The 21,902-nt window shown below is 41.3% G+C and overlaps 3 protein-coding genes across 3 annotated transcripts; 1 reads left to right on the top strand and 2 right to left on the bottom strand.

Moving 5' to 3' along the window:
- Positions 1 to 1,774: 1,774 nt before the first annotated feature.
- Positions 1,775 to 6,581, bottom strand: LOC119007447 (alcohol dehydrogenase class-3). The gene is made up of 9 exons (XM_037077147.1): positions 6,464 to 6,581; positions 5,878 to 5,979; positions 5,169 to 5,310; positions 4,974 to 5,061; positions 4,553 to 4,772; positions 3,080 to 3,340; positions 2,737 to 2,872; positions 2,128 to 2,266; positions 1,775 to 1,984 (listed from the first exon to the last, which is right to left on the bottom strand). The coding sequence occupies exons 1-9, from the start codon at positions 6,479 to 6,481 to the stop codon at positions 1,960 to 1,962; spliced, it is 1,131 nt and encodes a 376-aa protein (XP_036933042.1). The 5' UTR covers positions 6,482 to 6,581; the 3' UTR covers positions 1,775 to 1,959.
- A 791-nt stretch (positions 6,582 to 7,372) lies between these two features.
- gar1 (GAR1 homolog, ribonucleoprotein) lies at positions 7,373 to 10,448 on the bottom strand. The gene is made up of 7 exons (XM_037077148.1): positions 10,328 to 10,448; positions 9,850 to 10,067; positions 8,642 to 8,796; positions 8,450 to 8,509; positions 8,238 to 8,349; positions 7,986 to 8,111; positions 7,373 to 7,903 (listed from the first exon to the last, which is right to left on the bottom strand). The coding sequence occupies exons 2-7, from the start codon at positions 10,049 to 10,051 to the stop codon at positions 7,893 to 7,895; spliced, it is 666 nt and encodes a 221-aa protein (XP_036933043.1). The 5' UTR covers positions 10,052 to 10,067; positions 10,328 to 10,448; the 3' UTR covers positions 7,373 to 7,892.
- A 36-nt stretch (positions 10,449 to 10,484) lies between these two features.
- LOC119007446 (alcohol dehydrogenase 1-like) lies at positions 10,485 to 17,224 on the top strand. The gene is made up of 9 exons (XM_037077146.1): positions 10,485 to 10,645; positions 10,955 to 11,056; positions 11,720 to 11,870; positions 11,978 to 12,065; positions 12,898 to 13,117; positions 14,713 to 14,973; positions 15,050 to 15,182; positions 15,688 to 15,823; positions 16,268 to 17,224. Exons 1-9 carry the CDS (start codon positions 10,628 to 10,630, stop codon positions 16,326 to 16,328), a joined length of 1,170 nt encoding a protein of 389 aa, XP_036933041.1. The 5' UTR covers positions 10,485 to 10,627; the 3' UTR covers positions 16,329 to 17,224.
- The last annotated feature ends 4,678 nt before the right edge of the window (positions 17,225 to 21,902 follow it).

Genomic DNA, 21,902 nt, shown 5'->3' on the forward strand with positions numbered 1-21,902 from the left:
AAGAGCAGATCATCAAAAAGTCCTCCTGTTACCTGAGGAAGTCAGTCTGCAGGTGTCAGGTGATGAGCAAAGTTCACATTAATTAAATTACATGAAGTTGAATCAAAATCAAATACATTTTCTTTACATCACAGTCACATTGCCTTAGTGGGCTTTACAGTCTGTACAGTGAACAATCTTCTGTTCTTAGACCCTCGAATCAAGTGAGGAAAAACTTTCCATATTAAAAAAATATATATATACTATTGACAGGGAGAAAGATGGAAGATACCTCATGAAGCCTCTCCCAGAACGTACAGGAGAAGTTTGCATGTACAGAACATCCATCCATTATCTGAAACCACTTATATTATATATATATTTCATAGGTATAATGCATGATGCAAGTAAGTCATATAAAATATAATAGAAGCGACAACTGAGTAGGTCGAGGCATCACCAAGTGAGGCCCACATGACCTCCACTCCACGATGGTGACCTGGAAAATGAAAGGTCGCATGAGATAATCAGCAAAAATAAAAACATCAGAGTGTAAAAAGATTTAAATTTCACAGAAGCACAGATATAAGGGGACAGTCAAACTGAAGATGGCAATGATCCATGGGAGCCCGGAATAATGATGATCCAGACCTCTCAATGGGTGAGGCAGCAGGGGGCAGGAGGGAGAGAGGGGCTCCAAGAAAGGAGCCTGAATGAAAAGAGGAGGAGAAAGCTAGAGAGAGAGGAGAGAGTGATGTCCATCATACCAGAAGTATTTCCTCAAATTAAAAGTGTTTAAAGTATTTCTGATTCTGAAAGCAAGAGATTATTAATAAAATACCATGTGTATAGAGAACTAAAACTGAGTGAATCTGTCTCTACAAGGTGGTCAAGCAGAGGATTCTGAAGCCTGTTTGACCAGACAAATATGGTAATTTAGCATTTTGACTGAATCATCCCAGTCTTTTACCAATATAGCTGATACTAATCAGGAGATCGGGCTGATTTATTTAGCCCTCGATCAAAGTCACAATCTTGAACGTTATCACACTAGACTCAAAAAGAATCTTAATTGGCACACAAACGAGATGATAAAGATTCAAAAATACACTGTAAGCCTGACAGTTCACCTTGGCAAAAGACGTTAATGTCTCGTGTTACTGCTCGTCTTGTAGTTAACATACACTAATCTATTAGGGACTTAGGGACATTGGGAAATGGGTGCATAAACCCAAACCCCATGTTCTCCAAGGCTTGAACTCATCCTCAACACTCCACTGTCAAATAAAAAAGAAAAATATATTATATCTTACATCTAGCTTGTGGAAAATTGCACTGCGCTGGAAATACTTCAAAATGACCCAACAGGCTGAGTTAGATGAAATGTTGCACATTTATTCTACAGTGTGCACGCTTAGCAGAGATATGCACTGATGACCTGTGCTGCCTCAGCCGGGAGGCTAACACAACAGCAGAACACTGATGGTGGGTGATTGTAATTATCTTTGACACAGGATGAAGCTTGTGATCCAATCAGGCTGTGGTATGCTATCTCACAGTTTGTGATGACTTTACCGAAAAGTTCATGTAAGTGCAGTCTTCACCAGAAATATTCAACTAATTCTAACTGGGATTATTTATCGCGTTTATGTTTTGTGATATTCAGTGTCCATCTCAATACGTGCATTAAGTATGAATGTGGTATTGTTTACTGTAGCTGTCGTGTAATATGATTAAATGCTGCGATCATGCGTTGAAGTGTTGGAGCAGTGAATAAAACAGGACTGACAGAGACTCATAGTTTCAAACAACTTTAATGACAGTTTTTGCGTCAAATAGTTAAACTGCTGTTGTTCTAATACTGAAACCTTTGTCATCTAAACAAATTAACAAGTGCAGAGAGAAACATTAAGTGCTGCTGCAACCATGGAGGGAGCTTTTTTAAAGGCCGGATGTGAAAGAGGTCGTGTTTCAGGCACTTCAGAAGGTCAGCACTGTGCGGATACTGCAATGAGAAAAACAAAATAATTACCAAAAGAAAAACTATTTTAAAAAAAACTAGTCAATACAGCAGCAGAAGGGTTTTAGAAACAAATGAAACTGGAGCAAACACTGTTATGCAGACCGGATAATTCACGTTTTTCTCACCTCTTTCCAGCGTGCATGAGCTCAAATCCTTCATTGATCTTCTCGAAGGGCAGCGTGTGGGTCACAAACTCATCCACCTTCAGCTTCTTACTCATGTAGTCTTCCACCAGTTTGGGAACGCTCTCCACACTCTTCCACCCTGGAGATAATTATCAAAACCCGTTTAACAACTTGCATTATTATTTAGCCAAAAATGTTTGAATGGCACTGCTGTCTCAGCAAAATTCCTCCGTCACTGGCGAGTCACCCAGTTAACACAAGTAGCTGCTCAGCCTTTACCTGGTAGAAATGCTCATAAAATACTGAAGTGTTTCACATGCTGAAATTTAAAACATTCAATGATCACCACAAGGCTGATAACACACCGCTGCAAATACATGCATTTTCATTGGAAATCAGTTTCTGTATAGATCATTTGGACTGAAAGATGGAAAAGTTTGAGCTACGTTTTAATAAAAAGTTACAGTTGAATATAAAGTTTAATGACCCATAATTAAGGGTAATTTTGGTTTGGCAATTTGAAAGGTTTTAAACTTGCAGAAAGTTGGAAATGCAGTTAAACCACATAATGCTCTTCATGACAAGTCATTTTCTAACGCAGACAGTCACCTCCAAAGGCCGTGCCCCTCCACACTCGGCCTGTCACCAGCTGGAATGGTCTGGTCGAGATCTCCTGTCCAGCTCCGGCGACACCGATGATGACACTTTCACCCCATCCTTTATGGCACGCCTCCAGAGCAGCTCTCTGAAACAATAACATGCTCATTTCTGAATGCTAATTTACATGCGGCTTGTGCCTCCTGTTGAAATTCACTCAACACTACGTGCCTGTTGACTGGCTCTACCATGTTCACCTGACAATCAACCCGGATGATGAATCAACACATCCTGACAGTGTTTTCTATGTTGTTTACTTCCATTTCTGTAAGATGGTTTGATCACAAAGTCTCACCATGATTTGCACATTTCCGATGCACTCGAAAGAATAGTCCACACCCCCGTCAGTCATCTCCACCAGAACCTCCTGGATGGGCTTGCTGTGGTCCTTGGGGTTCACAAACTCAGTGGCTCCGAACTCCTTGGCTATCTCAAACTTGGCGGGGTTGAGGTCTATACCAATTATCCTGGTTGCCCCAGCAACCTTGCAGCCCATAATAACAGCTAGGCCAACAGCTCCAAGGCCAAAAACAGCACATGTAGAACCGGGCTCGACCTGAATGTGCATGAGGAAGAATGGCAATGTGAGAACTCAAGTATCACTGAATAATTCTGCATTCAGCAAGTCTGTGAAAGAACTTTAAAGTCAGCTAGTCACATTTAATTATACAAATATCACAGTTGGGTTTTCCTGTATTTCAATTTCTTTCTTTTTAATATATGCAAGAACCAGGGAAGATAGAGGAGAACAAAACTTGGAAGCGAACACCAAAATTATGGGATTCCATGTCATGCTTTCTGAATACATGCCAATAAATAAATGTTTTTTAATTTTCTCGTGAATTGTTAACATGTCAGAAACTGACATTTCTGGGTCAAAATAATGTCACAACATTAAAAAACAACAACAACAACTTGAAAAGAAAGCCCTTTGGCAACAGCTCATTTCACATTATATCTTGCATGAGTAATGAGGGTGACCCATTTCAGAGTGAAACCTGCAAACAATGAGAAGAATTTCATCCCTTCATTGTGTCCTCTGGGCGACAAACTTGTTCTGCATAACAAGCTTTAAAAAATAAAATGTGTCACAGTTATCTTACAGCACTTTTCTCACTTGAGAAAGAAAGTCAGGAAACAATGCTTCCTTTTTTGATGCAGTCTTCAAAGCCTCGCTCCACCAAAGTGCTTTCAGTGTCGTAACCTGTACGTCACCTGTAATCAATGTACACATATCCAAGATTGTTTCTGTCTTTCCGCTGCATACAGTGATGAAGGCACTTTAACCATCGGTTGGGAAACAACAGGGGAAGCTCGTCTTAGTCTCCACTCATGAGAACACTGCACATTACTGCAAGACTGACAACATATACAAACCGCTGACCTCTTATGACATCTGTTCACTCGCATTCACTGCCTTTGCATTGCCACTGTTTGTCAGTCACTCAACCACACACTCCCTTCTCACAGCGCACACATTTTGTATACATTTTTCTCCCAGTATGCGGTTGTTTATAACAACAAGTAAACACGTTTTGTTTGAGAAAAGGCTGCAGGCAGAAAGATGTTGGGAAATCCTGTATCAGGGTGCAGATGACGAGATAACTCGGGTTGTTCTGACTGACCAAACTGTGGTCTGCGGTGGAATCGTTCACATTTTGTTAAAGGAAATGCAAAAATAACTGTTCTAAAGTGTAAAGAACTGAACTGGACTACTTGGTGGAAACATGGTTGTAGCACAGCACGGCCTACATCCTGTGATACCCACCTTGGCAGTATTAAGAGCAGCGCCGTAACCTGTAGAGATGCCACATCCAAGAAGACACACTTTATCCATTGGGGCCTTCTCGTTCACCTTGGCCAGCGAGATGTCGGCCACGACGGTGTACTCCGAGAAGGTGCTGGTCCCCATGAAGTGAAACACCTGCTTCCCCTTGCAGGTGAAGCGTGAGGTCTTGTCGGGGAGGAGGCCCTGGCCCTGGGTAATTCTGCAGGGTGCAACCAAAGAGAAAAGGTGATTTCTTTTCATCAGTGCACGATGAAACGCTCAAACTGATGATGACTGAGCTTTGATTTGTCTGAGGTGCAGGGCATGACCCTGTGAGTTCAACTACTGAAGTCACAAATAAATAAACAAAATCAATTTCAGTTTTATATCTCAAGGATGCATAAGTTAGTCACAGTATTACCGAATTTTCTGGCACAGGTTGGTCTTGGGATTTTTGCAGAATTTGCATTCACCACACTGCGGCACATACAACGGGATGACAGTGTCGCCTGGGAGAAGAGGGGAAATGTAAATAATTAGAAATTACGCAAGAAATGTTTATTCACATAAGCATACAGATGTTTAAATTCCAATATCTTGCCCGGCTGCTTCGTACCTGGCTTGAACTTGGTGACACCCTCACCAACGCTCTCCACTGTTCCAGCACCCTCGTGACCCAAGATGACGGGGAAAAGCCCCTCGGGGTCACTGCCGCTCAGAGTGTAGGCATCCGTGTGACACACCCCGGTGGCAAACAGCTGAGAGGCAGAGAGTCGGTTCACTATCGGTTAGACACAGCTGCTGCACGCAAGAAGTCAGTCCTAACATCAACACTGTTCTTATCACCGGATGTCAAACTAAAGCATCCCTGAGACTGTAGGTTTTAGGCTTCTCACGCTGATATAACAGCCCCCTAAAAAGGGAATACTAGGCTAAACTGAAGCTGAAAGGCTCCACAATATGATAAGAAATATATACTGCAGTTAACTCGACTGATTGCGACATGATTCATGATTACTGAGAATCATATTTATTGGTCCAAAACTTGATTTTAACTGAAGAAATATTAAAAATCATGATGATGCGACATTTGTTGGGGTCTGCAGCAAACAAACATGTTTTTCTTTACATCTGGATTTGCAGACCAGACCATCTTCACAGCTCTGTGGTACTTTCATCACTCAGTTTAACTGCAGCTTCTGTGATTTTTAATATTTCACATATCGATATTCCCTGATGCAATCTTTCTCACTGAGCTGGACATACACATGTTTGCAGACAGGATTCTTGTTAGTATTATTCATGTCAGGGCTTGTTTGGTTTACCTTGATGCGAACTTCATGGGCATTGGGTGGAGCCACCTCCACCTCCTCAATGGAGAGAGGCTTCCCAGGTTCCCAGGCCACAGCTGCCTTGCACTTGATCACCTGAGGGCAAAGTACAGCAGTGAGGAGAGTCGGTGGGTCGGCTGCAGCTGGTGTGTGGCAGCTCCAGCTGGCTGCACAGTGGAGCTGACCTTTGAACTGTCCGAGTTTATGCGAAGCCCCTGAGAGCTGTTCCACTTCAACTCCTTTAACCCTTTAGAGCAGTTTTCAGCTGAAACTGAGTGGTGACTGGTTTTAATCACTCTTTATTTACCACTGTTAAATACGTCTCTCGGGATCCGTATTACAGCTACTTACTCAAACCGGTGTTTGCTGAGTGACCCGGGTCAGTAGCGGAACAGTGATTCTTTGCACTTGTTCATTCAGCGCATGTGAATGTTTGCACGTCAGTTTGGAGAAGCTTGTTTTATTTTTCTGTGCTACAAGTTAAATGTCTGCCACCGTCACGACACATACATGTAGAATAATGCATTCAAAACGACGCATTTCTTATATTTCTGGCGCACTTTGTGTGAGGTCTACTTACTTTCCCAGCTGTCTCCATGTTGGTTTCTTCAGCAGAGAGGAGAGGAGGAGGCGGCGCGCGGCCGTAAAGGAGTTAACCCTCCGGACCAATCAGAAACGAGAACGAGCGAGCGGCCGCATGACGTAGCACAGCGGAAGAAAAGAGCTTAATTTGTAATCTAGTTTTAATTATTTCTTTAGTTTATATCATGTTTGTATTAGAGGGAAATCTCAAGAGAACACTAACATTATAAATTATTATTTCTTCTTTTTTAATTCACAGTAATTTTATTGCTTTTCATGTGGTGGATATAAATACCAACATTAAAGAGTTCTTAGCCTTAAAAATAGAAGTGTGACAAAACAAATTAAGTTGTTTTAAAGGTAGAGCAGTGAAGCTACAGCAACACCCATGTAATAATATGTAAAGATGCAGAATGTGGGCCAGTAATGTTTTTAACAGAGTTAACTGTGTAGATTTCAATGCTGATATCACATTCAAAAATACTGTATATTGTAGTTCACGAAAAAAGATCTGTCATAAATTACACTCCTCAATAAGCTAATAAGTCAAAATGAAATGTGCACCAAAATGATTCACAAAACACTCAATAGAAATTCTGATATCGCATTATAAACAATCCACTAATTTTGAGTAGCGTGTATCTTCTTTTCCCTCATAAAATGTTGCAGAATCTATAAAGAACAAAAATACTTCATCTAAACATGTGAACCACTGGACACAAGGTGTTCCTTACTTTACTTAAGGGTCCAGTACTTGTGTGCATCAACAAAACTCAGATTTAAGGTGAAACCTTGTTGCCTCAGACATCCTATCAAAAGTAATGATCTTGGGGAAAAAAAACTAACATTGAGCAGCACCTTCAGATAACATTCTATTATGGATACCTGAGAAATTAAATCAATGACACCTGTTACAAAGCATCCTTTAATCAAGGTCAACAAAAATGTGACAATATCCTGTTTAAGATTTTACAAATGATGGGTATTAAAATCTTAACAAATAGCATAAAAGATTAATTTACCACACATGTTCTCATCTCAGGAAATTAACACATCGAGGTTTGTGAAGCATCTCTTGACAAAATCTGTCATGGCCTAACATTTTAACACAGTCAGCACAGGATCATGACATGCCTGTTAACAAAGGGGCCCAATAATCCTCCCCAACAGGCAGAAAAGGTCCTCGTTATGTTACATAACAAGCATACATATGAACCTTTTTAAATACAAATCATGGAGATCCATCACTCATTCAAGACTGGTACAAAAATAAAACAAAAAAAAGAGAAAATCCACTCAATCTACAAAGTGAGGCAATGTCCATATTCGGAGTCCAACAGGCCAGCAACTGGTATAAAACCCAGCCTTTGTTACTCGTGTGGCAGAAGACTGGAATGGGACCGTCACACCAGAGAACCTCGGGCAGATCATCTCCCACCTGCAGGGAAACAACAAAAAATGAGTACCGTCACATGAGGACACACAAAGATCAATCTGTAGATGACTGAAAAAGGACAAACCTCTGAACCCACGTCCGCCTCCTCTTCCTCCTCTGAAGCCTCCGCCGCGTCCACCTCCGAACCCTCCACCACGGCCGCCAAATCCTCCGCCGCGACCACCTCCACCTCTGCCACCTCGAAAACCGCCTGGGAAAAAAAAGCAGCCAAACAGAATTTATCAAAAAAATCTGGTTGTCTTTAGTGTGATGAGCTACATATGAATAAACAATAGCAGACAGGATTTATTCAAATGACACAAAATGGCCCCCTCACCTCCGCGACCACCGCCTCTACCGCCTCGGCCTCCTCTTGGCGGACCTTTCTCTCCGGGCGGCCTGGGGAGGAACCTCTGTAGCGGAAGGAGCTTCATCGGATCTATATAAAACTAAACAGGCATTGCAAATTAAATAGTGTCACACACAGAGACTCTGAAATGCTTGCAAGGATTCAAATAAGCCATTTCAAAATGTTGTTGTCCATTTTACCTTCTGCATTTTCTTAAACGACGACGCCTTCATATTTTCAGATAGTTTGACTGAAAAATACTGCATGGGTGGGTTAAGGAAACAACAGGATTTTGAGCAGCAACAATTACACTTAATCCTGAAAAAGTGACCTTCGTTTTAACCAAATTGTTGTCAGAAGTCCAGAGAACTGAAATACAACAGAAAGGATACAAAGTCCCGGAGCTGGCCGAAAATCTCATCCACCTTCCCGATCTGCTCCTTGTTTTCCAAGTAAACTGGAGCGTTGAAGTAAGGAACTTTGTTTTCTTCTGTTGTACACTTGCACACGATGTCATCTTCACATGGATGGATGAACTCTCCCAGTGCTGCACAGTGGAAACACAAGAAACCACAGTGAGATGTGTAAAAGCTGTTTTAACAGACTTTGCTCACAATTCATGCTGTTCGGACATTAAAAACAGCAAAACCAAAAGACTTTTAAACCTTAAAAATCCTCAACAGGCCATGAAGGAAATTCTAAGACAGATTTTGAAACCCTGAAGGCATAAACACAAGTCACAAACAAGGACCACGTGTGCATGTTTGTCTTATGACTGCATGATGACCACTTCTCAATAACGAAAATGAAGTTTCCTGTTCCTCATTCTACATCTGGGTTTTTCAGTGTCACAGTGACATCACATGGTAACAATGGTGGCCACAACATATTTTCAAAACTTGTTAACGAAAAAAAGAAAAACAAGGCTGCAGTTTGTTGCAGAGCATGAAAAGTTCTGTGTATTATTGACAACACAGTACTGGTTACTGTGACTAACAGACTTTGCCTTTTTCACTTTTCAGGCACATTTTGAGCCCAAAGTCTGACATAATAGTCGTAATTAAAACTTGTTGGGCCGGGTGGTGTTTACCAGCTCTGAGGTCTTAATTAGGGTCATTATGGTAACGTGAACAGTGGACCACACAATTACGTGTTCAGTGGCAGGTTTGGCTCCTGGAAGTGGACCCAGCTGATTATGACCTCTGCATGCTTTCACCCCTGACTGACTGTATCTAGTTAACATCCTCTGCCCCGTCAAAATAAAAGCATCTAGGTGAAGTTTTGTCACGAAGAAATTCAATCTTAGAATTTTAATATTAACAGTATCAATGAGACAATAACACAAACTCTGAAATATGTATTTAAAACACCTGTCAGAGGAAAATGAGGTCCACAGAACACTGTTTGAAGCTAGAAAGGTGGCAGGGTCCGCCACATACAAACAAGATGTGTTGTCCTTTAAAGTCAGTTAGTTTATCAGTTAATGAAGATCGTTCTCTTCTAGTTAAACTACATACTGCTCCTTTAATCACACAGTTCTCTGTGTGAACTTCTGCGACATCTTTTCCCCACATCACCGGGTCTGTGCCTCGTTTCTTACCGACAACATATTCAGGAGGACCGTAGTCTTGTTGTCGGAATCCACCTCCTCTGCCTCCACCCCGTCCGAATCCACCTCCTCTGCCTCCTCCGAATCCTCCACCTCTGCCTCCACCACCCCGGTTAAATCCTCCGCCACCACCTCGGTTAAATCCTCCACCTCGTCCGCCGCCTCGTCCTCCTCCTCCTCCTCTGAAAGACATGTTTTCTTCAAGTCGTCTGTAAAACAAAAGATGAGGAGACGAAGAGAGAGAGAGAGGGGAATCAGTCAGAACAGACGCTCACCCCGTGGCTCCAGCAGCACTATACAGACGTTAAGCTAACATGCTAACATGCTAGCTCGCTTAAAAAACACATTAAAACTACAAAACTTCCGCCGCGTTCACGTCCATAAACAAACACGTCGTGACTTCACTTCTGAGTTTTAACGCTGATGAGTCTTCAACACTTTCTACACACAGTTACAGCAAAATACTCACTACTTTGATCCGCGAGCTGCAGCTATTTACTCCGACGGACGTCCATGCGATGACAACACGTGTGGACGTGAGCTGCCGTAAAGCTGCTCTGCAGTATCGGCAAGTGTCGTAAAACTCCCTCTCGCATATTTAAAGGCGCAGGCAGCGAGCTGGCGACTCAGACAAAAGATAACAGGCTCGGCCAGTCTGACCTGACAGACTCACAGTGACTCTGTGAACAACTTCTTCACTGAAACTCGTGTGTAAAGACACCAATAATTTAACAACTTTGTACTGTTTGCTAATAAGGACCCGTCAGCGATGACAACAGCCGGACAGGTAAGAATAAAAACACTAAAAAAATGTTTTGCTTGATTTATAATTAATATGTTGTTGTCGCTTTGAGTTTGTTTTGATGAGACTGTTGAACATCCAGTTTGGATCCCTGCTTTGTGCCTCTCACTGATGTAATTGGGATTACAGGCTGTATGAACAGACAGCGGCCGCACCCTGCTCAAACTTTCCTCCATGACGTCTCCTCTCATCAAATACGGGTTTAGAAAGAAAGAAAGAAAGAAAGACAGAAGAAAATCCCATGTTACTGCCACTCGTGGACATGTTCACTGTTGTTGTCTGTTTCTGTCTCAGGTGATAACGTGCAAAGCAGCCATCGCATGGGAGCCTGGGAAGCCTCTGAGCATCGAGGATGTGGAGGTGGCCCCGCCGAAGACTCATGAAGTCCGCATCAAGGTGAGCTGCTCATCCCGAACCTGTCCGTCTGTACTGCAACAATTATATATTCATTAGAAAAAAGCATTTTATTCCCGTACTTCGGCTGAGCACTGGTGAAGCTCCAGTGGAAACGTTACAGGTGATATTGTTCAACATCTGGTGTTGATGATGAAAAAGGAATAAAGTTTTCCTCAATGACAAACTAACCAACATTATGGTGAGACTCTTAGTACATGAAGTGCATTCCTTCAGTCTACAGGTGTTAAAGGTGCACTCTGTAGTTTTGGTCCAAGACATTTATTTATATATTTATTTATTTATTTTAACGCCTAAAAACAAACTAATTAAACTCTTTTCATTTTCATGACTCAATAAACAAACGACACAACTGCAAACTGTTTTACTTTGTGTATATGTGGCGGACCCTGCCACCTTTCTAGCCAGGACCTTATTTTCCTCTGAGAACAGCCTGTTTATTCACTTATGGGGAAAAATAAATCTGTATTTCTGTATTATATTATAAGCATCGATAACGTAAATATAAAATGTCTCCTCTACTTTGAATGTTAAGACCAAGCGTTACACTTCCTCTGTCTCTGTTGTTTCTTCTTGATATGACTAACAACCATGAGCTATTTCCTGAGACAGTAACTTGAATCCACTCACTGCATTTGTGCGCAGGTTGTCACCACAGGTGTGTGCCAAACGGACAATGAATACCTGTATGAGACGGAGCAGAGGATGAAGTTCAGACCGTTCCCACTGATTCTTGGCCATGAAGGAGCAGGGATAGTGGAGAGCGTCGGCCCAGACGTCACCAAATTCTCACCGGGTAAAACCCACACATAGCTCATCTGACGTGGGTTTTCTCTTCCTCTTATTGAGTTTTTTTTCCTCTCTGACTATTATGGTTTGCCTGTTTTGTTTTTGTTTCCCCAGGTGATAAAGTTATTCCTCTCTTTCTGCCCCAGTGTGAGGAATGTGAACGATGCCGGAGTCCAAAGACGAATCAGTGCAGGAGGAACTGGTGATTTCATAGCCTTGTGTTTGCACAGACACACACCCCTGCATACCTTTTAATACCGGGCTGGAAGAAGTATTTTCATTGCTTACTTGAGGAAAAGTACTGCATGTCCTACCTTCACAATCACACACCTACAGGGCAGACGTATTGTCAGCGTCATGTTCTGAAATTATCAAAAGTGAAAGAGAATTGGTTTCTGTGACTGAAACATTGTTATGTGGGACCTCAGAAGCTGATATGCAGCGTTTTGTTCCACATCGCCAGTTCATCTCCAACAGAACTGACTATAATGACGTCATGTCCGGGTCGAGAACGCGGTCAGGACATATTCAGCAGACACAGTCACAGAGTAATTTATCAGGAATCTAAAAGACAGAAGAACGTTCACATGTTTTATAGACATTTCTTTGAAGCAAATCTCATTTTCCTTTGGAGAGTTTTACCTCTTTATGGAATGCTGTGATTAAAACCGAATGAGAAGTGAAGGAGGGGAAATGACTGTTATGGTGGAAATTCCCACAACTTTTTAGACATCTGAAACCAGATGCTTTTTTTATGACTGGCTACAAACCATCATGTTGTTGTATTTTATGTGAATCATAATCTGAAAAGTATCTATAGCTGAGACAAATGTAGAGGAGTAAGAGGTACGATCATTGCCTTTAGAAACGCGATAAGTAGAAGTACAGAATAAAATAACATTTAATAATTCAACTAAAGTACAAGTAAAAGAAATATACAACAAATCAATATTCAAGTCAATTTGCTTTCTTAAATATCGACTATGATTTCAGCGTCTTTAACGACTTTGTGTTTCATTTCGTGTGGTTCTCAGGGCAAATACACAAATGGGTGTGTTGGCTGATGGCACCAGCAGGATATCCTGCAGGGGCCAGCAGGTGTACCAGTTCCTGGGCGTCAGTTCTTTCTCCCAGTACACCGTGCTTCCCGACACCTCGATCGCAAAGATCAGTCCTGATGCGCCGCTGGACAAAGTGTTTCTACTCGGCTGCGGCGTCTCCACTGGTTATGGTGCCGCGATTAAAACAGGCAAGGTGAGAGGAAGCTGATCTCCGAAACTCGTTCAGTCAGAGTTCACGTCTGATGAGAGCTCCTGGCTGGTGTGTGAAGAACCTGTCCTCACAGATTTATCCACAGACACAAGCACTGATCTTATCGTAGTAGAACTGATTTACTGTTTGAAGGACGACATCTGAGCTGTAACTGGTGTTGGACATTTCCCTGAGCTGCTGCCAGGTGATGTTTACAGTGGTTGTGGCTGAGCTGTAGTTATTATTTCTCACACACTGGATGGCAGTATTTAACATGAGCGCCACATAATTCCCCCCTCTGTTCTTCTGCTGTTATGTTGTTTTTAATGCATATTTAATCTGGAATGATTGCCGCCAGCAGCCTCCTTCATCCCGATCAGACTGCACTCACTCAAAGATACCAGCCACCAAAATACGCGTGATTTATAAAGAACTTCCTAAAAAATAAAATGTTAAGTGAAGTAAAAATAAAAATCCTTTATCCAGATTAATGGGGACTATTCTGGAGACCGATCCTCCATTCAGCGTTTGGGGAAACTCAGTTTTTGTGTAGTAAAACAAATATTACCTCCTCGCAGTGATAGATGTAACTAAGTACATTTATTCAAGAATTGTGACAAAGTGCAACTTTAAGGTACATGTAGTCGAGTATTTTCTGCCACTCCATACTTCCAATCCACCACATGTTGAGACTAATATTGTGGTTTTTAGTCCACTACATTTATTTATTGTATTATTTATTACTTTGGCTCTAATGAAACATTCAATCTGCAAAGTGGTGCATTAAAAACACTGATTCTGATGCACAAAAATATTATGAATATTGGATACAACAATCGGGCGACACATTTAAATTTTAAACACACATATACTTTGTGCTTTTGTTACTTAAGTGCATGTAAAATCAGTTGCTTTTGATATTTATTCCAGAACTTTCTGTATGGCTGAATTTGACTCAAAAAAATGAATATGTTGACATGATATCTACATTTTTACTCGCGTGTGACATTGAATCACTTTATACATCACTGCTGACTTGGCAGAGATCAAATGATCGATACAAAACCGAGCAAAGGAAGTTTTCAAACTTGTTCTGATTATGAAGTAAACAAAGCACTCTCGTCTGCCTCATGACAATCTGCGCAATCAACATACTCCAGCTGATGGAAAGTTTAAGTGAGGTGAGTGTAAGAGTGAAGTTTAATTTGGTTTTAGTTCATCATATCATTTTATTTAAACAGCACTTTTCAAATCAGGCTCGTAAAACTTCACATACTTAAATAAAAACCAACAAGACTTAAAAACCTGATAAATTGAAAACTTATGTAAGAATCAAATGTGCCAATACAAGGTGAAAAATGTGTAATAATAATAATAATAATAATAATAATAATAATAATGATAATAATAATAATAATAATGATGATGATGATGATGATGATGATGATGATGATAATAATAATAATAATAATAATAATAATAATAATAATAATAATAATAATAATAAGTGTATAATGGATATATTTTGAGGAATGAATGTATCTAAACAAGTAATCTCAACAGATGTGTGTCCGACTGACTTCTGTGTTTGGCTGCAGGTGGAAAAAGACTTTAAGTGTGCCGTGTTCGGGCTCGGAGCTGTGGGACTGGCTGCCGTCATGGGCTGTAAGGCTGCTGAGGCGAAGACGATCATCGGGGTTGATGTCAACCCTGCCAGGTTCGACACAGCCAGGTTGTTAGGAGCCACTCAGTGTGTCAACCCCAATGACTACAAGAAGCCCATCCAGGACGTTATCACGGAGCTGTCAAAGGGAGGAGTGGACTTGGCTCTGGAGTGTGTCGGGAGTCCAGCTGTCATGGTAGACATGTAAAACTATGACGCTTTTATTCCATAAGAAGTATCAGTTGAGATAACCGGTGTTTTTGTCGTTTTAGACCGCAGCGCTTGAGTCTACAATCGATGCCTGGGGCGTCTGCGTGATCGCCGGGTGGACGGAGACAGAATCAATGAACGTCGTGGTTGAAAAGATCCTGATGGGACGCACCTTGATGGGGACTTATTTTGGAGGTGAACTTAAATGTACCAGGACTGAAATGAACATTTTACATTAAGTTGATATTGTGATCAGTTGAGGTTCCAGCTGTTGTTTTGATGAGAGTCGCCCACAGTCGGAGAGTAAAAGCTTGTTTCTTATTGTTCAACAGGTGCACAAAGATAAACTCACTGAGAACAGAGAGGTAGCTAATAGTAGCCTCAAGCTAACTGGCCCAGAGCGCAATACAGCCATGCATGTTACACATTAACTTAATATTCATAAGTGCAGTGAGTAAAACTAGGTTCACTTATGAAGAAAGAAACAAGCCTGGTGCTGTTATCTGATCAGATATGGAACACAGGAAATCAGTAAATGAAGAAGGAAATGACAGACCGAAATAAACTGTGTCCACGAGCTAACATCTGATATGCAGCAAACGACAAAGTGTTAATATGTGTAACTTCATGAGAAGTGTCCACATGGGGGCTGAGACTTTCTCACAGGCTCACTAACATTTACGCTGTGCTTCTTCTGAAGGTTGGAGTGTGCAGGATGTGCCGAACCTGGTGGACGCCTACATGAACAACAAACTGAAGCTGAACGAGTTCATCACCCACAGCCTCCCGCTGGATCAGATCAATCAGGCCTTTGACACTTTGAAAAATGGGACAAGGTACGAGCTGGTACACCTGCAGCTCCTGGCTCTTAATCTTTAACTTTCTTACCAATCTATCAAACAATACTCAGCTCAAGCATGTTGGGATAAAACACAAAAGCACCAACAGATTTCTCACTCAATGATAAGAGCATTCTGTAGTCGTGAGTTTATTGACTCAGCAGTGGTTTGTTGTTCATCTTTGCAAAAATACACGTGTTGCTTTTTAAAAATATTTTAATAGTATTACCACAAATGAAGGCAGAGCTGATATTGAAATGACATTTACTGTGGGATTCAGGACAGGAAAAGTCTTGGAACTCGATTCAACTCTTAGAAAAATATAAAGAATCTTTGGAGATCCACATTAAATATGGGGAAATTCTGTGCCCTGCCTCGTGGTAGCTGTGTGACATCAGTTGTCCTCATAAATGTTCTTCTTTTTCTCTTTTGTTTTTCCAGCATCCGTACTGCGATCAGTCTGTGGCCACAGGAGGCTCCACCTGAAGCAGCCGCCTCATAAGATGAGGACCAGGACCAGACGTTGCCAAATGATGCCTGAGACACACAACCTCCTCTCCACTGTGGTGACCTGCAAGAGGCACATGAGACAAATAAAAAGAAATGAGATTAAAAAAAAAATACAGATATAAATAGATGTTATCACAGAGGAGAGTCAACGATACAGTATTAATGATGTTTTTTGTATAATATACGAACACTTCAAATGTTTCCCTTTGCTTCACTTTGCAGTAAATTACCTCATTGGCCACTAGGTGGCAGTCTGATGCCATATGAAGCTTCTATACCTGTATCCATGAAAACCATCTGACTTTATAAAGACATTTTCTATCTGCAGAGACTTCTGACTATATATATATATATATATATATATATATATATATATATATATATATATATATATATATATATATATATATAACATTAAAGCATTTACTGTAACATCAAGACAAATGATCTCTTCGTCTCGGTGTCAAGCTGGCAGCTGCTGTGATTCTGCTTCTGATATCAATGTGAAGTGATACTTGCAATGGAATATCCTTGTATAGAAGTAGAAGAGTAGAAGACACAGGAACTAAATGTCTGAATCTGTCATCAGCAGTGGAGAAGTATCTGCTTCATGTGGCCAGGCTTACCAGATTTCGCCCTTGGTAATATTATATATTGATTTAAAAGGGAGCCGGCGAGCAGGAGGAGGGCTGAAATGACAGTTGTGGGCTGTCGGGACGGAAGACAAAAGGTTGTTCGGGGAATGCCTCTCGCTGACGAGCTGAAATAGCTGTTGAAGGAATTTGTTTTATTGAAGTTCCGCTCAGATCAAATGAACACATTCTGGCAGTTTCCCCTGCTTTTCCATCTTTGTTTAAAATGGAAAATAAATTTCTGCTCTTCCTCTTATGTTGGTCGTTTCTGTCTGTGTGCAATCAATCACAGATCGTACAGCTGAGACCCCCCCAGCCCACTCCTCCTCTGAAACAGTCTCTAACTTTATAAGTTTTTGAGAAAACAGAAAGCAGAATGATGATCAGAAGGAAGAGGAAGACGGGTTCTGACAGGTGGTGGAGGTGACGGGGCTCCCTCATCAGTACGATGCTGGACACGCTCACAGATTTATAAGGCTTCTTGGGGACATGTGTCCGAATGTCTGTCTCATACATGGGAAAACTATCCAAAGCGACGACCAAAAGTCTGCTACCTTTTTTTTCTCCTCCTCTCTCTCTTTGTGCTTGAACTCTGCAACCTCCGGAATTGTCACAGCATTTTGCAACTGATACATGGAGGACGTGCTATCCTTATTACAACCGCAGCATTGTGCACATTTTTGAAAGTCTTTACTGTCCATCTTGTCATGTTCCACATACATCTGTGCAGCATTTGTGAGGATATCTACTGGATAGGAAACTCTGGCACAGAGCTGAACAGCTAGCATTCACAAATGGGGGAAAATTATATTTACATTTTTTATTTCATTGTTCTTCTTCTTCTTTTTTTCTGTCGTCACCTCACTGCAACAGCTCCGTCAGACCCGAGTCTTCATGGAGGTAATTGACAAACAACAGAAATGCCAGATGAGCTAAATGCCATCACACAAATAAAGGCATGTCTGGGAAAAAGAATGTCAAAAAGTGATGTCATGCCTCTCACAATATTTAGATTGGGATCAAGAGATTTCCTCTTATTTATTAAGCTTTATTCCTGAATGACTGACAGACAGACGGCGGCACATTAAATATGACGAGAACATAAAAGCAGGTGGGAAACACCCAACCATAACAAACAGAGTGTGTTTGCTAAAAGAAACACAAAATATAATACATCTACATCCATTTATAGACATGTAACAGTTACAATAAAACGCATATAGTAAGATTCATCCACCAGGAAATTTAAATCATATGATCTGGTCTAAAAATCCAAACTTCAGGAAAAGACGTAAAACACATTGGAGTTTGTTTATAGGATTATTTAAACGCCTTATGACGTCTACATGTATCTCTCTCCGTGCAGCACCGCCAAACAACCTCTGAACCCTGATTCATGTGATTTGTGTTTTCTTTACATCTACATATTATGATTTTATGTCACACAGGAGTTATAGAAAAAGAGTTGCTGCTGCAGAGAGAAGGAGCTGGTATATGTTCTCCAGTGCTGCATGTCCAGTAATAATGGAGGCCATCTGTTTTGTATTTGTTTAGCTTTACCTGATGTCATTCATGATCACTTTGGCATTCTGGCTGTGAAATGTGATGTGATGAGAAGTTGTTTGCTGCAGATACCTGAAGACTATATTCGTATAAATAGTGACGAAGTACGTTTCTGCTAAACCACCTGTAACTTTAAAGTTTAGATTTCTTTACATTGCAACTACATTTATTTAGGTTGAAAAAATGCTCGGCTGGAGTTCGGAAGAGATTGTATTTATGGTATGAAATACCTGTTTTGGTCACCACAAACACGGCTGGAAAAGTGTGAAATTGTCAGAGGATTTCCTTAAAAAATATCCAGTTGGGTCGCACATGTTGACACTAATACGTCGTTTTCACAGACGACATTTTGAAATGAACGATGGCTCCGGGTCCTCGTGTGCTGCCTCACTCTGACCGTCACCAGGAACATTTTAATCAGTCACAACTGCACTTTGGTGAAAAGTCAAAATGTCTGCCAGCCTACTAGATGTAGGAACACAGTCTATCTTAATCAGTTGTTATGTTGATGCTCCTTCCCTGTTTAAACCCATTACAGGACTTATATTCACTACATTTATGAAATGTCATAACCGAGCTGTCAAACACTGTTTTGTAGACTTGTCAGTCTGAACGTTTTGTGAACATCATAAAACATAAAAACACATCAACCATTAAAAAACCTCCAACTGTATTAACATCTCTGAGGAACAAGGCAGAGGGGGAAGCCCGACTGACAGAGACACTGAGCGAGACAGAGAGATCGAGCGGTGGATATACTGTATAGCCCGACGGCTATGGAAGAACGGCCCACTTAAGTCACTAAAGACCGCCAATGTGAGGCCCCTGTTTTATCAGCAAATCCTGGCCATTATACGACTAATGCCAGGCATTGCCTGTGACATCCCCAGCCTTTCTTTGACACGGTTAGCTTTAGCTTCTGTGTCAGTGGAATATACCCAGCTTCACTGGAGGACAGCACAATACAGTACTTAGTGTTTTGGAAGGGTGACTAGTTTTCCGCTGTATTAGTGCACTGTGGTGACAAATCTGACACAGTGGGAAGATGTTATCAACTGGAAGATGGATTTAGCTCCGACATTTCAATATTTTTACACACTGAACAGCTGTTTTATCTTGACATCAAGGCATTTTGACATTGTAAATGCCCTTAAAGGTGTTAGAAACACTAAACATGTTGTATGATTTAAGTTTTCAAAGGATACTTTTTAAGTATGTTTCCTCTACTTCAGTGTTTTATAAATGTTCTTGTGCATGAAAGGAAAATTAAAGAAGGTCAAAGTCCAAACCAACACAGTGCTCCTGAAACGCCTCTTCAGTAGCCCCGCCTATATTCTGTGACTTCGTGACATCACACAAGGTCACCATGTCTCGCATTTGCATAGCTGAATGCCTAGTGGCTAGTCTGACGGGTATCAGAGAGGGGAATACAATACTGCACAACTGGACAGTACGAGAAAAACGATGTGTTTTTGAGTGTTACAACATGTAAACCTATTCTAGTGGTAAACCAACATAAAACAATGACCCTGAAAATGAACTTATCTCCTTTACAAGTGCCAGAACAGCGATCTGCTTTCACAATACTGCACAGATGTACCCAAGTGGTGCGAGATACAAAAGCCCCTTTCCCACCAGATCAGCTCTGGTTCTTGAAACGGATCCTACTCAAGAATCTTACAGCCTATGTGTTGTCGATGTCATCAGTGGAGCACAAACCATGACGATCGGTAGAATCTGGCACAAACACTCGGGTCCAACTTTTGTGTTGAGAACGGTACCACTTCCATGTTGGTAGAAAAAATGAGACACGCTTCTTTTGTAAGATCCTACATGATTTATTTCTTTTGGCATTCCCCGTTGATACAAAACAAAAGGCTATGATGCAGTTCAGAGGCCTTGTTGTAATACAACACCACGATAATGACTGAGCCGTGATGTAGCTTATGTTTTGTATTTTGTAACCTGTCCATCATATTGAGTCAGTGTTTCACAGTTTAGTTGCAACAGAAATAGACAACAAAGGGCACGATTAGACAGACCACACATGGCTATTACAAAAGAGTGACACACACAAACACACACACACACACACACAGGGTCTGTATGTGTGACGGCTCTAAGCTTTTGTTGTGTTTCGTCTGACAGCAGCAGTAAAGTGGTAATTGAGAGATTAGCTCTAAGGTGCTATCAAGACGCTCCTTTGTTTGGTCTCTCCCTCGCTGGTCACACAGAATACTTCTAGCATGCGTGGGAAGGAGTCACGCACTGGGACAGTTTGTGTAGTTTGCCTCATTTTAAGTTCTTTGTGAATCCGACATGAATGCCCTGTTTCAAAAACAGCAGCCTTCTCTGGTAGATTTCACAGCTTGATAGTCGAGTTCACAGCCCTGTCTTTAATCACTGTTGTCATCTCAGTGAAAACACTGAATGTAGTAACATAAAAAAAAAAGTGCTTTAACTGTCTCTCAGAACATTTGACCTTGTGGGCTTGACAGAACTCATCCATGACAGACTTGGACTCTGCCACCCTGGTTCCCCTCCGCCGTGCCAACACTGAGCCAACAGAGTCATTTCATGTGGTTCTGGGCTGGAGGTGGGTGGAGATATTTCTCTCAGACCTGGTGTGTTTACCCCCTAATCCCTGAGAAGAAGTTCACAAGCGTGAGGAAAGTACTGGGAGATTTAGCCACCTACCTCCCAAACCTGCTCAGTTTACCGCTCCCCTGTTTTCCACAGCCGCACGGGTTCAGGTAACTCCTGGGAATGTTTGGGAAGGGTTTTACCGTGTGTGTGGCTGTAAGAAAATAATTGGTATAAAATTGCAGCTTGTGTCCTGATGCAACAGTCTACAATTGTCTATTCACTGTACAAGAGGAATGTGTGCAGTTTAGTAAGGAATGTCTTCATTTCTTTTTCCTCTGTGATGCTAACATGTGCTTTAAAACATGTGGGTGAGTGGTGACTTCTTCACAAATAACATTATTAAAAGAAAACACAGACATAGGGAGCAGCAGTGCAGACTGTAACATCAAATACATCCATGGCAGCAAATTTAGTGTTGAGAAACTGCCAGAGGAGATTTTTCCTATCATGTGAGCTGAGAAGGTGAGAAAATGTCAGGCCTCTCCAAGCGATGAAAAGCATTTTTTAACTGGAAGCCAAAAGATGATAATAAAAGTGATAATAAAATGTTGTCATGTTTTCTCTCTCTTAGTCGCGTTTTGGATCAAAAGCAGATGATTTAGTGTTGAATTAAAGAGTTACAATAATCAGAGCAGATTAAGTGAAGACGAAACGCTTCCGTTTACGGCAGACAGAAAAGGTTTAATTTAGAGACGCACAACTCATAACTCAGTCCAGAGAAAATT

The sequence above is a fragment of the Acanthopagrus latus genome, chromosome 18, assembly GCF_904848185.1.
Source record: "Acanthopagrus latus isolate v.2019 chromosome 18, fAcaLat1.1, whole genome shotgun sequence".
NCBI lineage: Eukaryota > Metazoa > Chordata > Actinopteri > Spariformes > Sparidae > Acanthopagrus > Acanthopagrus latus.

Bases quoted from the DNA above. Each gene is read 5' to 3' on its own strand.
- LOC119007447 (XM_037077147.1), bottom strand. The intron at 5,062-5,168 runs GTACGAAGCAGC...CTCTTCTCCCAG, and splicing joins TGTCACCAAGTTCAAGCCAG to GCGACACTGTCATCCCGTTG. The intron at 1,985-2,127 runs GTGAGAAAAACG...TTCTCATTGCAG, and splicing joins CTCATGCACGCTGGAAAGAG to TATCCGCACAGTGCTGACCT.
- gar1 (XM_037077148.1), bottom strand. From the start codon at position 10,051: ATGTCTTTCAGAGGAGGAGGAGGAGGACGAGGCGGCGGACGAGGTGGA. The intron at 8,797-9,849 runs GTAAGAAACGAG...TCCACTGTGCAG, and splicing joins TCCTCCTGAATATGTTGTCG to CACTGGGAGAGTTCATCCAT. The intron at 8,350-8,449 runs GTAAAATGGACA...ATGCCTGTTTAG, and splicing joins CGTTTAAGAAAATGCAGAAG to TTTTATATAGATCCGATGAA.
- LOC119007446 (XM_037077146.1), top strand. The intron at 12,066-12,897 runs GTGATTTCATAG...TGTGGTTCTCAG, and splicing joins AATCAGTGCAGGAGGAACTG to GGCAAATACACAAATGGGTG. The intron at 14,974-15,049 runs GTAGACATGTAA...TTGTCGTTTTAG, and splicing joins TCGGGAGTCCAGCTGTCATG to ACCGCAGCGCTTGAGTCTAC.